The sequence below is a fragment of the Anguilla anguilla genome, chromosome 5 (genome assembly GCF_013347855.1).
Source record: "Anguilla anguilla isolate fAngAng1 chromosome 5, fAngAng1.pri, whole genome shotgun sequence".
Classification (NCBI taxonomy): Eukaryota; Metazoa; Chordata; class Actinopteri; order Anguilliformes; family Anguillidae; genus Anguilla; species Anguilla anguilla.
In genome coordinates, this window is record NC_049205.1 from 60,825,940 (window position 1) to 60,841,077 (window position 15,138).

At 52.2% G+C, this 15,138-nt stretch overlaps 1 protein-coding gene across 15 annotated transcripts in view; it reads left to right on the forward strand.

Annotated features, from left to right (window-relative positions):
* Window positions 1-14,670, forward strand: part of LOC118228077 (rap guanine nucleotide exchange factor 2-like) — a 111,253-nt gene extending 96,583 nt beyond the window's left edge. For 5 of the 15 annotated variants that reach the window (XM_035419308.1, XM_035419310.1, XM_035419309.1 and 2 more), the window contains 11 exons: window positions 834-1,045; window positions 1,560-1,683; window positions 2,384-2,407; window positions 3,959-4,182; window positions 5,152-5,361; window positions 5,722-5,871; window positions 7,437-7,502; window positions 8,212-8,337; window positions 9,077-9,275; window positions 9,754-10,232; window positions 11,300-14,670. In XM_035419308.1, the coding sequence (XP_035275199.1) occupies window positions 834-1,045; window positions 1,560-1,683; window positions 2,384-2,407; window positions 3,959-4,182; window positions 5,152-5,361; window positions 5,722-5,871; window positions 7,437-7,502; window positions 8,212-8,337; window positions 9,077-9,275; window positions 9,754-10,232; window positions 11,300-11,694 (2,209 nt within the window). In that variant the 3' untranslated portion in view covers window positions 11,695-14,670. The remainder of the gene's footprint in view (window positions 1-833; window positions 1,046-1,559; window positions 1,684-2,383; window positions 2,408-3,958; window positions 4,183-5,151; window positions 5,362-5,721; window positions 5,872-7,436; window positions 7,503-8,211; window positions 8,338-9,076; window positions 9,276-9,753; window positions 10,233-11,299) is intronic. The other 10 variants (XM_035419318.1, XM_035419316.1, XM_035419317.1 and 7 more) reach the window with 6 other exon arrangements.
* The last annotated feature ends 468 nt before the right edge of the window (window positions 14,671-15,138 follow it).

The following is a 15,138-nucleotide window of genomic DNA, read 5'->3' on the forward strand; positions in this document are numbered from 1 at the left end:
TTCAAATCCGGCCCTGGTTTTCCTTTTCTCCCGGACGATTGACTGAAGAGTTGGCGCTACCGATCGGCCAGACCGTGTTCACACCTGACTTCCCAGCTGAAGGGAGGGTGGGAAAACCAGCAGTTCTTGGCCTTCCTGGACTGATTTGAATAGCTGAGCTCTAGTTCCTCAGCAGCCATATTTTTGTTTATCCAGCCTTGTTACAGGTCTTTAAATTGCTGTGGATAAGAGCCTCTGCAAATGCAAGTGCAAATGAAAATAAAAATGCAAATGCAAGTGCAAATGCAGTGGTTTCCCACTGGTCCACAGTCCTCATTCGATCCACTGATCCGGCAGATTCATCGCTGAGCCGTTGGACATTTATCGTTGTCCCTGCCAATCAATATTTTTATTCTAGTGCATTTTTACAACCGTGTCCTTTTGTCTGTTTCCCCGTTGAGAGGGTGAATCAGCAGTCAATCAAAATGTTATAGTGCGCTTTTATAGTTGCGTTCTTCCCCCCTGGAGATGGTGATCTGTCCGTCAGAACATTTGTGCTGAGGGCATTGTTTTTCTTGCAGAAGTTTCCTTGCTCAGAAGGTAGATAATCAATAAAAAAATCTTTGTTATTGTGCACCTTTAAGGACCAGAACCTTCCGTATGTATCCCCTTTGATCAGGAAGATAGGTCGATACAAACTTTAGTTTAGAATTGCATCCAGAGCGCTGCTTTCCAGAGAGGATCTTAACTCCAGAAAAACCCCAGTAGTACGGCTGTAGGGGTCCCTTATTCACTGACTGTCCTGCAGCGGAGCGATGTTAACCTCCCTCGCTGATCTCCCCGCTCTTCCTCAGTGGGCTGAACCTGGCTCCAGTGTCCAGACTCCGGGGCACCTGGGAGAAGCTCCCCAGCAAGTACGAGAAGCTGTTCCAGGACCTGCAGGACCTGTTCGACCCGTCCAGGAACATGGCCAAGTACCGCAACGTGCTCAACAACCAGAACCTCCAGCCCCCCATAATCCCCCTCTTCCCCGTCATCAAGAAGGACCTCACCTTCCTGCACGAAGGTGAGCCGGCGGTCCTGAAAATGAGATCCCGTCTGCGCTCTCGGTTTCTATGGAGACGCTGGGCGTGCGGGTTCTGTTTGCCGTTTGCTGAGATTGATGCCGTTTACAACAGGGATGACATGTTCCTGACTGAGCTTGAAATACTGATTTTCATACCTCAACCAGAGGCTGATGCCTGGATACACACACACACACACACACACGTGCGCACACTCAAACTCACGTGCACACACACAGGCACGTGCACACAGACACACACACACAGAAGCACGCTCACGCTCGCACACACACACACACATACTCACATGTACACACTCAGACTCACGTGCAGGCACTCAGGCATGCACACACAGACACACACACACACAGACGCGCACACACTTCTGCACTCTTTGACACCTGATAGCAGGAGAATGCTCAGCAGTAAAGCCACACGCCCATGACCTCGTTTAGCGTGTGGAACAGAGTTATTTTACGCTCAGGCAAACCTCCCTGCGTGCGCTCTGCGTTTCAGGCAACGACTCCAAAGTGGACGGCCTGGTGAACTTCGAGAAGCTGCGGATGATCGCCAAGGAGATCCGGCACGTGGGCCGCATGGCGTCCGTCAACATGGACCCCGCCCTCATGTTCAGGACGAGGTAGGCCGCTGCCGGCAGACCCCCCCCCCCCCCCCACCCTGGGAAAAAACTCCAGACACCACTCCAAGTTGCCGTTTAAATGTTTTTTTTTTGTTCGTTTTTTTTTCCATTCATGGTCAGCCAGTGCCCACTTCAGACAGGCCTTGACTAGATTTTGTGATGAAACAAGCCCCCCCCTCCCCCCCCCCCCGAAAATCTGGTAGCAACCATCCTTGAATAATGCCTGGGGGGGGAAGGGGCGGGGGGGGGGGTGTAGCGGCACAGTGTGCATATACTTCTGCCTATATTTCACTGTCAGTCGATCCAGCTTCCTTCCAGAACATTCCATTGCTTTGGGTGGACAGTGGTGGCCTCTATCCGATGTGTCTCTCATGCTTTAGAGCGTTTGTGTGTGTGTGTGCATGCGGGTGTTTGTGCGTGTGTGTGTGTGCATGTGGGTGTTTGTGAGTGTGCGTGTGTGTTTGTGCACGTTTGTGCGTGTGTGTGCATGTGTGTGTGCGTGTATGTGTATGCGCGCGTGTGTATGTATGTGTGTGCGCGTGTCTTTATATGTGTATGCGCGCGTGTGCGTGTGTGTGTGTGTGTGTGTATATGTGTGTCCATGGGCCCTTGGGTTCTCTGGTCTTTCCTGTCTAAGCTTGTCTCTTTCTCTCCGTCTCTCTCCTGTGCCACGCTTCAATGTTCATGGCTCTCCTTACAGGAAGAAGAAGTGGCGCAGTCTGGGGTGAGTTCTGGTGACTGCTCGCCCTGTTCTCGCGCTCATGCTGTCCCTCTGGCCCATCTGCATTTACTCTTCTCCTTCGTCTGCCTCCTTAGTTTCTCAACGCTCGTGCCATTACTGTATTTTTTAAATTTATTTTTAAAATTTTTTTATTTTATTGTTTATTTCGTTAACGCTTCCGCTCCTGCCAAACCTGTCTCTTTGGAAAGCGAGCAAAATTTGACGTCAGGAACTGTGGTCTGTGTTCAGGTTCCTGCTGTCAGGTCCTGTGTTCAGGTTCCTGCTGTCAGGTCCTGTGTTCAGGTTCCTGCTGTCAGGTCCTGTGTTCAGGTTCCTGCTGTCAGGTCCTGTGTTCAGGTTCCTGCTGTCAGGTCCTGTGTCCAGGCTCTTGCTGGGAGGTCTGTGTTCAGGCTCCTGCAGTGAGGTCCTGTGTTCAGGTTCCTGCTCTCAGGTTTGTGTTCAGGCTCCTGCTGTCAAGTGTGTGTTCAGGCTCCTGCAGTGAGTTCTGTGTTCAGGTTCCTGCAGTTGAGGTCCTGTGTTCAGGTTCCTGCAGTGTGGTCCCGTGTTCAGGTTCCTGCACTGAGGTCCTGTGTTCAGGTTCCTGCAGCGTGGTCCCGTGGGGGTGGTCTGTGTGCAGGAGCTGCCAGGCGTAGTCTTGGAGTACCGCAGTGTTCATGCCAAACTAACCGCATCGCGCATCAATCATCCAAATCCTACTAAAACCAAATTCGTTTTCATGCGTGTGAATTCAATCACTAATAACCATCCAAAAACAAAAACAAAATTGCAGTGCTGTTTAAAATGCTTGCTTTATGTCAGGAACTACGTCGCAGAAACGCATTTGTCACATTTTCCTCATCTTAATATGATATTTTGTGCTCCATGGGTCCAAACCTGTTTTTTAACGGGCAAAAGAGATCGGTTTGAAAGGTGCGGAGTTCTCGAGAGTCGATCCCAGTGTTCTAAACGGCATGTTTTTCTGTTTTAACGCATTTTCAGTTACGCAGTTCAGTTTTTCTTTTATTATCCCCCCTCAATTAATATATATTTTTTTTGCATTCCTGAATGAAAAGTTACCTTCCTGAGTAGTGAATCTTTTTTTATTAGTCATGCTCTTTGCACATTGTTTGAGCGGCAGTACCTGTGGACTGCAGACGGGGGGCGCTGTATCTGCATGAGCCCCTCCTGTCCCAGTGAGCTTGTAGCGCAGGCCTGACGCTGGGGGTCTCTGGTGGAGAGCAGCAGTACTGCAGATGCAGGTGGGAGGAGGACAGAGAGGCTTCAGGTGGAAAGTGAAGGGTTGAGGTTTCACATGGGGTGGGGGTGGGGATGAGGGCGGGGGGAGGGGGTTGGTTTGGCGTCCCCCTCCCCCCCGGTGTGTGACTTGCTCTCCCGTTTCCTGGAATGAGGCATGGACTGTCACGAGCCCCAAATGTCTTGGTGCATGTCTGCGCCCGAGCCTCCTCCTCCTCCTCCTCCTCTCCCCTCTGCCCCCCCCTGCCCCGGGCGTCAGTCTGACTCTCCCTCGCCCCCCCCACGCCCCCCTCCCCGCAGGTCTCTGAGCCAGGGCTCGGCCAACGCCGCCATGCTGGACGTGGTGCAGCCGGGCGGCCACAAGAAGCGCGTGCGCCGGAGCTCCTTCCTCAACGCCAAGAAGCTGTACGAGGACGCGCAGATGGCCCGCAAGGTGCGCCAGTACCTGTGCCACCTGGCGCCCGACGCCAACGAGGAGGCCCTGCAGGCCATGTCCCAGCAGTGCGAGCCGTCCAGCAACACGCGTGAGTGCCCGCCTGCCCGCCAACCCGCTCGCTTGCTCACGCTTAGTTCCTGCAGTCAGTCACTGAGTCAAAGGCACACTATGCAGGATTTTTAGCCTTGCTGTGGCCCGCTCCTACTCACCACCCCCCCCCCGCCCCTCCACCTCGCCACCTTGTGGTTGGTGAAACCTGTGTGACGGTGACCATGGAGGGTCTGAGTGTCCCGGGTATGAGCCACTGTCAGATTCACCAAGTTAAAGGCCCAGTATGCAGGATTTATAGCCTTGCTGTGGTCCTGTGTTCACAATCAAAGACGCTTCCTCCTCCGTCCACAACCTTGCCCATTCATTTTTATTGTTCCCATTTTTCATCCCGTTCTTATTTTTATATATTGGTTTGTTGATAGTTGTTGCCATCGAGGAAAAGCAATTCCAAGGTTGACTCTGGTTTTTGATTGTTTGATAGATTGATTGATAACCTTAATTTATACAGGGAAATCTCATTCACAAAGGGAGCCCTAAACGAGCCTTGTCGGCTTGTCGTTCTTGGCTGTACTTGTGCTTCTTCACCTCCACCATTGCAGTCGCTAGCTAGCACCATACATGCACAGTAGCCACACCCACCCCTCACCACACAGAAAACAGGGACACACCCAGAAACATACACTACACATTTTTGAAGTAGTAGTACAGGCAGAGGGTTCAGAAAATGTGTGCAAAGGCAGAGATTGCCAGTGCATCATAGATATGACTGAGCATGGTTATTTTATAGTATTTTCCTGCATAGTCTGCCTTTACAGATGCAGGTGTGAGGCCTCCAGCTGCATTGCAGTGCTCAGAGCTGTGCAGCGTGTTGCCTGCACTTAAGATCATCAGTCAGTGATGATCCTGTTTGGCCTTTTATGACATCACAGTGCCCAAGAGCGTGTGTTGCCTGCACCGAGGGTCATCAGTCAGTGATAATCCTGTTTGGCCTTTTATGACATCACAGTGCCCAAGAGCGCCGGCGACAAGAAGAAGCCGGACACGTCGCCGGTGGTCCCGCGTGCCGCGGCAGGGCAGGCCAAAGCCCAGCCGCACCCGCCCCACCCGCCACAGCCCCCACACCCGCCGCCGAAGGGCCCCCAGGCCCTGCAGGTCCCCGCCGTCTCCCTCTACCCCTCCCGCAAGAAAGTGCCAGTCAAGGACCTGCCGCCGTTCGGTAAGACCACGCCCCTCTCGTGTGACATCACAGCTCTGCTCAGGGGGGGAGGGGGTGTGACCTTACCCTGCTGGATGATTGGCAGGTTTAATGGGATGGTGAATGAGATGGTGAGCATAATATCGAATTCAAAGGCGGTGGTGAGCTGTTAATGTCAACTCCTTCGAAACCGTTGTGGTATTTAGCTGTATGACTGGTGTCACATCGCCATCTAGTGGCAGGAAGAAAATTGTCTGAATTCTCATGAAACCGGTTTCGACCGATTCTGCGAAGTGTTTTTGTTTTCCAGTCGATGAGCTTATGGCATAGTAATTGTGACACTCGGTCCACCTGCAACCCCTTTCTAATGTTATTTTAAAGGTACAAGTTCACCTCAAGCCTTGAAGAAAATCTTGTCGTTGTCAGAGGAGGCCAGCGAGAGGCATAGAAGGCAGACTGAGGACACCGTCTCCAACGCCTCCTCCCAGCTCTCCTCCCCGCCCACCTCCCCCCAGAGCTCCCCCAGGAAAGGTGAGGACACGCCCCTTACAGAAACGCTGCCTGTTCAAAGCCACGCCCACACTTACACACTGTCCTTCCCCAGAGTCTGGCCACACCTGCGCACTGTCCCTCGCCAGACTGGCCACACCCACACACTGTTCTGTCACCAGAGACTGGCCACACCCACACTGTGCCTCACCAGGCCTGACTTACCAGTAGATTTCACAGCAATGCAGTAGCACTGCCTCCTCATCCACTAACAGTACATTTCGTGTGCACACACTGCCCCTAGTGGCTAAATCAGAAAATGCAGCCGCACTGCATACTGCCATGTCATACCTCATCTCTGGAAGCCCTCTGTGGCCAGCGTGTGGCGCACGGCCTCGCTGTGTCCGCAACTGGCTGCACGGGTCACTTCCTGCCTGACGTGCCTTCGGGGAGAGAATGTTCCGGAAGCCCTCTTCCTCGCTCGCCTGTCGCCAGCTCTGCCCAGTGGCGTCCTTCGTCTCTAATTCGCTGCGTTTTATGTTCTCGGGGTGGGGGGGGGGGAGATGGGGTTGGGGGGGGGGGGGGGGAGGGTGGAGGGTGCGTCTGCAGTCCTGGAGCGCCGCAGAGTCGGCGGGCTTTAGTGACTTCCTGTCCGTAGGTCAGCAGTCTTTCCCGGCCCTGGAAAGCGGCCAGGGGAACTCTCCGGTGGAGTCAGTGCCTTAAATTAGTCACTGCTGCAGAAGCACACCGAAGAGCAGCACTCGCTGGGACCCCCCCCGGGTTAGGCCTGCCCCATTACCTGTACTGCAGACTGCATTTCTGTGAGATAGTCACATAGAATAGTTTTTTAAGGAGTTTGAACTGGATTTGAGGGTAAACGTACGCCCTAGGACCTTAAATATTTTTAGGGAAATGACCAGTTCATTCACCCTTTTGGACACTTCAGCTTACAGTTCAGTTAATGTAACACTTTTTCATTAGGCATGTCGATTGTATTTGGGCAGGCTGCCTAGAAACAGGTTTTGGAGTATAATGTGGATAAACGTTCGCATTAAATATATAAATAATTTTAAAACTAAGAAGTACCAGTGTCTTCATGAGGGGAAACATTATTGGCCTGTTTATTTGAGCAGCTAACCCACCCGTACATGTATAAGGTTGTAAGAGCTGTGTTGCGTGTCCATGTGTACTAAGTGTCGTTCTGTGTGTCCGTGTGTACCAAGTGCCGTTCTGTGTGTCTGTGTGTACTAAGTGTCGCGCTGCGTGTCCTTGTGTACTAAATGTCATGCTGCGTGTCCCTGTGTACTAAGTGTCGTTCTGTGTGTACTAAGTGTCGTTCTGTGTGTACTAAGTGTCGTTCTGTGTGTCCCTGTGTACTAAGTGCCGTTCTGTGTGTCCGTGCGTACTAAGTGTCGTTCTGTGTGTCCCTGTGTACTAAGTGTCGTTCTCTGTGTCTGTGTGTGTACTAAGTGTCGTGCTGAGTGTCCCTGTGTACGAAGTGCTGTTCTGTGTGTCCGTGTGTACTAAACGTCGTGCTGTGTGTTCGTGTGTACTAAACGTCGTGCTGTGTGTCCGTGTGTACTAAATGGTGTTTGCCTTGCGTGCAGGATGTGGTTCCCAGGGGAACCGTGGGATTAGACACGCCTCCTTTCACAGCGGGACAGACGCTGCGGGTAATCTGACGCTGCGTCGCAGGCCTCTGCCTCCAGCTGCGCTACAGTGCTGCAGCCCTGCTGGCCAATCCGCTCGCTGATTGCATCTGCCCCAGTGGCACCGCCAACCAATCAAACGCGCTGAGTGTCTCTGCTTGATTTCTGCTGCCTGTGTAATCAGCACGCATCGGCCAATCACGCGGTCTCTGATCAGAATGACCGGAGTGGGGCGCGGCGTTCCCGCTCGCTCTGATTTAACGTGTCCCTGTGTGAAATCCACTGCTTTAGCGCCCCCTGCAGTCACACACGAGCAACTACTTAGCCTGGTGTTAGCGCACAGCTAACAGGGCTTGCTGAAGTTGTGTCCCTGTTCTCCGTCCGTGCGAAACCCCCCCACCACCCCCGGATGTGTTCCGGACAGCTTTGTGTAGCGTTTGCCGCTTGGTGTGGTTAATTTTGCCGCTGGGCCTTGTGGGTAATTTGGTTGACGGCAGAGGGGAGTCGCTTTGCTGCCGCAGTGTGTTGCTTAGCTGGTCCTGAGGGATTTAACGGCTTTTTGGCGTTTCTCTTCCGCTGTAGCGGCCTGACCGCCGCCCCCCCCCCCCCCCCCCCCCCCCCCACCCCCGCTCGGCTTGCGTGTAGCTGCGGCCCACGTCGCCGTTGCCGACGGCAACGTCGCCGTGCCGACGGAGGCCGGCCCTTTAACCGCTCTCTTGTCCCCGTCTGTCAGGTGGCAGCCAGCGGAGGGCGCACTCCCGCAGTCAGTCAGAGCTGACGGGCTCCTCCTCCTCCTCCTACCTGGCCTGCGAGAACAGTAACCGGAATAACAATGGCGGCCCGCGGCACTCTGGGATAGGTGGGCCGTGCGCCACGGAGACGTGGGCGGGGAGCGCTTCCCCCGCGCGCGCGCGTAGCTTTTAGACTGTCAGCCCTGGGGGGTCCCGTAGCACCAGCTCTCCCCCCCCCCCCCCCCCCTTCCTCTCACCCACCCCCAAATGCAACTTCAAATGCAAGCGCAGGCGTCTGAAGGCTCGGTAGTGCTAGATTTAGAGTGTGTTGTCAGCGCATATGGACTCCTGATTGTGAGAGCACTTGTGCCTTGCTTAGACGGCACTTGGTAGAGGGAGGTTGTTGGGTTTCTCAAAGCTGTGGGTCCCTCTCGCTCCACCCAGCTCATTAGCATACGAGCACGGCCTCCTGGGACATCTGGGGACGTCCTGTCGTAAGGGCCGCGCTCTGGTGTTACAGCACAGCTCGGGGGTGTGGAGGGCCATTTTGGATCTGCAGTCTGACACCTCCCGCCTCGAAGTCAGAATCTAAGAATCTGGAATGAGAAGGTGGAGGACCGGGGGGGGGGGCTGGAGCCAGTTCAGGGAATTAACGGAAGTTCGGCTCACTGAATTAATTAAAATTCAGGCGACGAATTGAAGGACGCCCATGTTTCTCCTGTAATCTCAGTTAATTAAATTCCAGTTCATTTCCTGAGTTTGCTGAATTGAAGCGGGGCTGATTATCCAAAAGAGAACCTGCACCGAGGTGTCTGGGTGGACGTTTTGGGTTTAACGCCTCCCCCCCCCCCTCTCTCCCGCGCTCAGGCTACCCCCTGCCTCCCAGCGGGACGGTGGATAACTTCTCCGATTCGGGGCACAGCGAGATCTCCTCGCGCTCCAGCCTGGTCAGCAACTCCTCGCTGGACCTGATGGGGGAGGAGCGTCGGCAGCGGCTGTCCGTCAGCGCCGTGGACTCCGCCCTCGGCCGCCGCCCACCGCCGGACCCGGACCAGTACAGCCTCGGGTACGGCCCGCGGCCGACATTCCGGCTCCATCGACACAAAACGCTATTGAGTCTGCGGTCACTGGTTACCAACGCCAGATATTTTTTTTTCTATTTCTTTTCCTGTTGATTTGACATTTTGGCCTTGACAGCGTTGCAGTGACACAGAACTGAGTTGCGTGTTCTTAGCTTTGGGGCAGTTTATATATATTGGGAAACACGGTGTGTTCTTTGTGAGTTTTATACAATAATATGAATAATAGGACTTTTTGTTATTATCATCATTATCATCAATGTTCTACTACAACTATTTTCTTTATCAATCATAGTGATAAATACTAAAAAGCAGTAATAATAATAGTAATAATAATGCACTTTAAGTGTAAGATTTGCAGTATTTCTTGTTTTGGCCCAGAGCACTTTGAGTGTGTGGTGTTTCTCTAGTTGTGGACGTGGAGAGTAAAAGCTGAACTGTACTGGTTCGCTCCCGTGTCCCCAGGTCCTACGCCTCGATGCAGGACGGCCGGACGCTGTACGCGGGGGGGCCCATCGTGCTCTCCTCCCCCAGCACGGACGAGCTGACGCAGGACCAGCACGACCGCGCCTCCCTGGACGCTGCCGACAGCGGGCGGGGCAGCTGGACGTCCTGCTCCAGCGGCTCCCACGACAACATCCAGACCATCCAGCACCAGAGGAGCTGGGAGACGCTGGCGGAGGGAGGGGCGGGGCTGTGGGCGGAGTCAGCGGCGTGGGCGGACCAGGGGGCGCGGCCGGGCCGGGGGAGCTGGGCCTCCTCCACGGGTTACTGGGGCGAGGATTCGGAGGGGGACACGGGCACCATCAAGCGCCGGGGCGGGAAGGACGTCAGCGCCGACCCCGAAACCAGCAGCATCACCTCCGTCACCTCCGAGGACTCCAAACCGCCGGGACGACCCTCCCACATCACCGTCACCTCCAGCAACGCCAAGAGCCTGATGAGTAAGCCTCCACCTTAACATTACACACCAGCCTCCACCTTAACATTACACACCAGCCTCCACCTTAACATTACACACCAGCCTCCACCTTAACATTACACACCAGCCTCCACCTTAACATTACACACCAGCCTGTACTGTCCATTACACACCAGCCTCCACCTTAACATTACACACCAGCCTGTACTGTCCATTACACACCAACCTCTACTGTCCATAACGCACCAGCCTCCACCTTAACATTACACACCAGCCTCCACCTTAACATTACACACCAGCCTCCACCTTAACATTACACACCAGCCTCTACTGTCCGTAACGCACCAGCCTCTACTGTCCATAACACACCAGCCTCCACCTTAACATTACACACCAGCCTCTACTGTCCATTACACACCAGCCTCCACCTTAACATTACACACCAGCCTCTACTGTCCGTAACGCACCAGCCTCTACTGTCCATTACACACCAGCCTCCACCTTAACATTACACACCAGCCTCTACTGTCCGTAACGCACCAGCCTCTACTGTCCATAACACACCAGCCTCCACCTTAACATTACACACCAGCCTCCACCTTAACATTACACACCAGCCTCTACTGTCCGTAACGCACCAGCCTCTACTGTCCATAACACACCAGCCTCCACCTTAACATTACACACCAGCCTCTACTGTCCATTACACACCAGCCTCCACCTTAACATTACACACCAACCTCGTCCTGTCCGTAACACAACAGCTTCTAATTTTCATAGCGCACCAGCATCTACCGTCCATAGCACGAATAATGTCACAGCTTTCAAGAAAAGACGAGCCAGAATCAAGTGTATTCCAGCTGAGTGACGAGCAGTGTTTGTAATTTCTCTTTTTCTGACGTCTGAACTACATCGGCCGGCTCGTTCTCACATCAGTGCTGTTCAGTGGCGCGCAGGACCTGTGTGACCAGGCCTCCTGTGTGTGTGTGTGTGTGTGTGTGTGTGTGTGTGTGTGTGTGTGTGTAGGGCTGTACCCGCTCTGGGCGTCCTGTCATTCTGTATCACACCCGTCTCTTCTCCCCCCCACAGCGCGGAAGGAAGGGCGGTTTCGGGAGCCCCCCCCCACCCCGCCGGGCTACACGGCCCTCACCCTGTCGGACTTCGGGGAGGGCGCGGGGCACGCGGGGCGGAGGCCTCCGGACTACAACGTGGCGCTGCAGCGCTCGCGCATGGTCACGCGCTCCTGCGACTCGCCCCTCCCCCCCGCCCTGCCCCCCCCGCGGCCCCACGGCCGGCCCCACTGCTCCCGGCTCCCCCACTTCCGATCGCAGGGGCTGTCGGCCGAGGAAGAGGAGGAGGAGGAAGAGGCGGCGGCGGCGGCGGCGGAGGAGGTGGTGGTGGTGGAGGAGGGTGAGTCCTTGTCTCCCAAACTTATTCCTGTGAGGAGGACAGTGGCTTATGCACCTGAAACTACCAGGCCTTGACTTACAGGGCAGGAGAGAGGCAGGTAAACACACCGCGCACCCCCGACAGAACCCGCAAAAAACCTGCATGCAACCAAGGCGCAGACAACACGCCTCACCAGCAGGTGGCGTCCACCGCATCCTGGACCCCTCATGCATGCGTTTCGGGCACCTGGTTCATCTCATGGTTTGGCTACAGCACTACATTGGCATAGTCGTGAGGAAACGCCACTGTGTGCGTGTGTGTGTGTGGGTGTGTGTGTGTGAGGGGTGTTGTGGCTGTCGCCGTGGTTTGGGATGATGATGCTGATTGGTCGTTGACGTGCACTCATTCACCTTCCATTGGCTCGTGTGACGTGTGCCTGTTTGCCACGAGCACTGTCACCAGGCTGGAGAGAATGCGCTGCTCCACGCCGCTCATATTCACCCTCATGCTGTGTCATGTGTTCACTGCTAACGAATGTCCCACGTGCGGCTTCACCCGCGCACACAGTCGCGTACTTTAACTGTGCTCACGATGTGCATCGGTGCAGAAACTCGGCAGAGGTACAGAACGCTCACTTTGTGACATCACAGCAGCCATAATCCAGCGTTCTGCGGAAAATATGAGACCCAGTGCTGATTTCCTCTTTCTCTTGTGTTCATACGTGATGTTCTGTAGCCAGTTCATTATCAGTACAAATGCACCTTTAGTGTAGTGTAACGCAAGCAGTATGTGGGCCTCTGCGCTCAGGGATTTGCACACTTGGTGACTTGCACACTTAGTGATTTGCGCACTTGTGTGTTACCCAGAATAGCAGGGGTCTGTAGCCCTGGTCCTGGTGTGGCCCCACAGTGTCTGCTGTTGATTTTTGTTTTCAATTTGAAACGAGCAACCAGCTCAGCCCCAAGAAAGCAGGTTAGCTGAGTCAGCAGTGATCAGTGTGTGATGAAAACCAGCAGATCCTGCAGCTCTCCACTCCAGGACCGGGAGTGAAGATGAGTATCAGTACAGCAGTGTAGTACAGGCCATTCCATCTCACTTAGTCATGCTTAGTTTGAGTTTTCTGATAGAATGTAACTGGCAGAACAGCACCATCTGCTGGCGGTTACTGAGAATGTGGAAATGAGCCAAGCTTCTATGATGATAGACTGACCGAGTTTCCTCCCTCTCCCTCCTTTCTAGAAGATGAACAGGTGTCTGCAGTGTGAGGATGTCGCCCCCTGCTGGATGTTTTTTTTATTTTTTGGGTTTGTTTTTTTGCGACGGCCTTTGCCGCCGGTTTGGGGAGCAGCGGAGCCTGTCGGAGGTGCCGTCAAACCCCCCCTCCCCGCCCCTCCATGTCGGGCAGGACTCTGATGGCCTCCTTCCCTGCCTTAAATCAGCCAGGGGGCCCTCGCATCCCCAGCATGACAAATACTGTGAAAGAAAGAGAAACGGAAAAAAAACATACGCCTTGGCACTTTGGATAAAGGAAAGGACGAACTGTCGCTTGAATTACGGAGGGAAAAAGAACAAAGCACAGTGATGTAACGTGGAATAGTCACACGCTACCGCTGACACTCATCACACCCACCGCCATTCCAAGAGCCCTCCACTTTTGTGTTTGCACCACCCCCATTCTCCAAGACTCCTCCCCTTCCTGTTTACAAACACACACCCCCATTCCAAGACTCCTCCCCTTCCTGTTTACAATCACCACCCACATGCTGAGCATCGGCTGCACTTTCTTCTTTTGTATTTTTAATTTAAATTTTTTTTTTCCTTCTGGATTTTAACCAGAACAAACGGACATTACCGCTTCTTGCGGGTTTTCAACTTCCTACTAGATCATGTCAGAATTTTAGCACTCGGACAAAGACCTCTGGATTGTGCTGATTTCCCAAGATCCTTTGCATTATTATTGTTATTTTTTAAAATACGTACGTCCTACTTAGATAACAAATGTGTAAATGCGTCTCCATGACTACAGTATTATTCTTATTTGACCTGATTTTGGGGTTTTGTAAGCTTTTAGCGGAACTGGGCGAAATTCGCAGGGAGAGATGGCGGTAGACATTGGTGTTCTCGCGAGGCGCTCCCGCGAGACGCTTCCGGGGCCACGCGCGCTTAGCTTAGCTTAGCTGCGGTCCTCACCGTCTGACTGCCTCCGTGTGGAAGAACGGAACTCTGCTGATAGGTGCGATGGTAGATTTCTGCTGCATGTGTAACAAACAAAAAGAAAAGATAAAAAAGGCTGGCTTACAACAACCCGCTCTCTGCTGCTAAGTAACCTCAATTATGAACTGAAAAAAAAAACTTTCTGTTGGGTTTTTATTCTTTTTTTTTCTTTTTTTTTTGAGACTCCGGGGAAATATGAAAACATATACCTGAAGGCTGCCAACCTAAGTAGTACTCAAATGTGAGGCACTGCTGGTCTTTTCATTTGTTTTTATTAGTATCCATGAGTTCAGCTGATCATATTGATCAGTAGGTAAAATTAGATTTTATGAAAGATATTGCAGTTTTTTTCACTGTATTGTGTATCTTCAGTGCTTTATTTAATATTTTTCCTCTCCTGAGAAATCGTTTTATTTTTTTCTCTTTTTTCCCCCTGATTCAGTTGCCAGTTATGAGTTTGTAATTTAATGGTAATATTCATTAATTGGTTTTGTTCTAGTCTGGAGATTGTGTCGTATAGGCAGACAGAATACTAGTACAAATACAAGTTGCACAAAAAATGTATAAGCATAAGGTAATTGTAGTGAATAGAACTGCTAATTTCAGTTCGATCTGTGATGTCAAGTGTAAAATGTACATTTAATAGGTGATTTCCTCATACTTTTGATACTACTTGTACCTGTATGTCTTTTAGAAAGACAATCGGTGGAGTCTGTATCCTTTTTGTATTTTTAATACAATAATTGTACATATTGGTTATATTTTTGTTGAAAATTGTAGAAATGTACTATGTCTATGCCTCAACTTCCAGTTTATATAAAAACTGGGAACCAATAAATACAGCAAAAATCAACGGATTTGCGTTTTTGAAAAAGCGCCTTATTTAAGTTTTCCTTGATGTTCGGGATTGGATTTAGCTTTAAGAGGCCAGTTACTCCCCAGGGTATGATAAACGTGCACGTCTTTGTGGTGCATTCCGATAACAGGGCTCATAATGCACTCGGTCAGGGGACATTTCTTTTGCGTAGTCTCAAATTTATGTAGACAAATTCAAGCTCAGACACAGTATCTCCACTGAAATATAAATGCTGAAATAATTTTGCGTGATAATTTGATTCACACGACGCACACCCTCCCATCTGTCACTGTTCCTTACATTTTTCGGTAAACAGGTTTTTACAGTAAGTGTTTTAATTAAAAACTTTATTGTTCTAAATGAACGAGATGGCTGACGGGTCAAATGTCAGTGAAGGGAAGAAAGCTGAAACATGTCGGATACAGTTCTCTGCCTCTGCTCGGGTTTTTATTTTTCTTTCTTTTTTGCC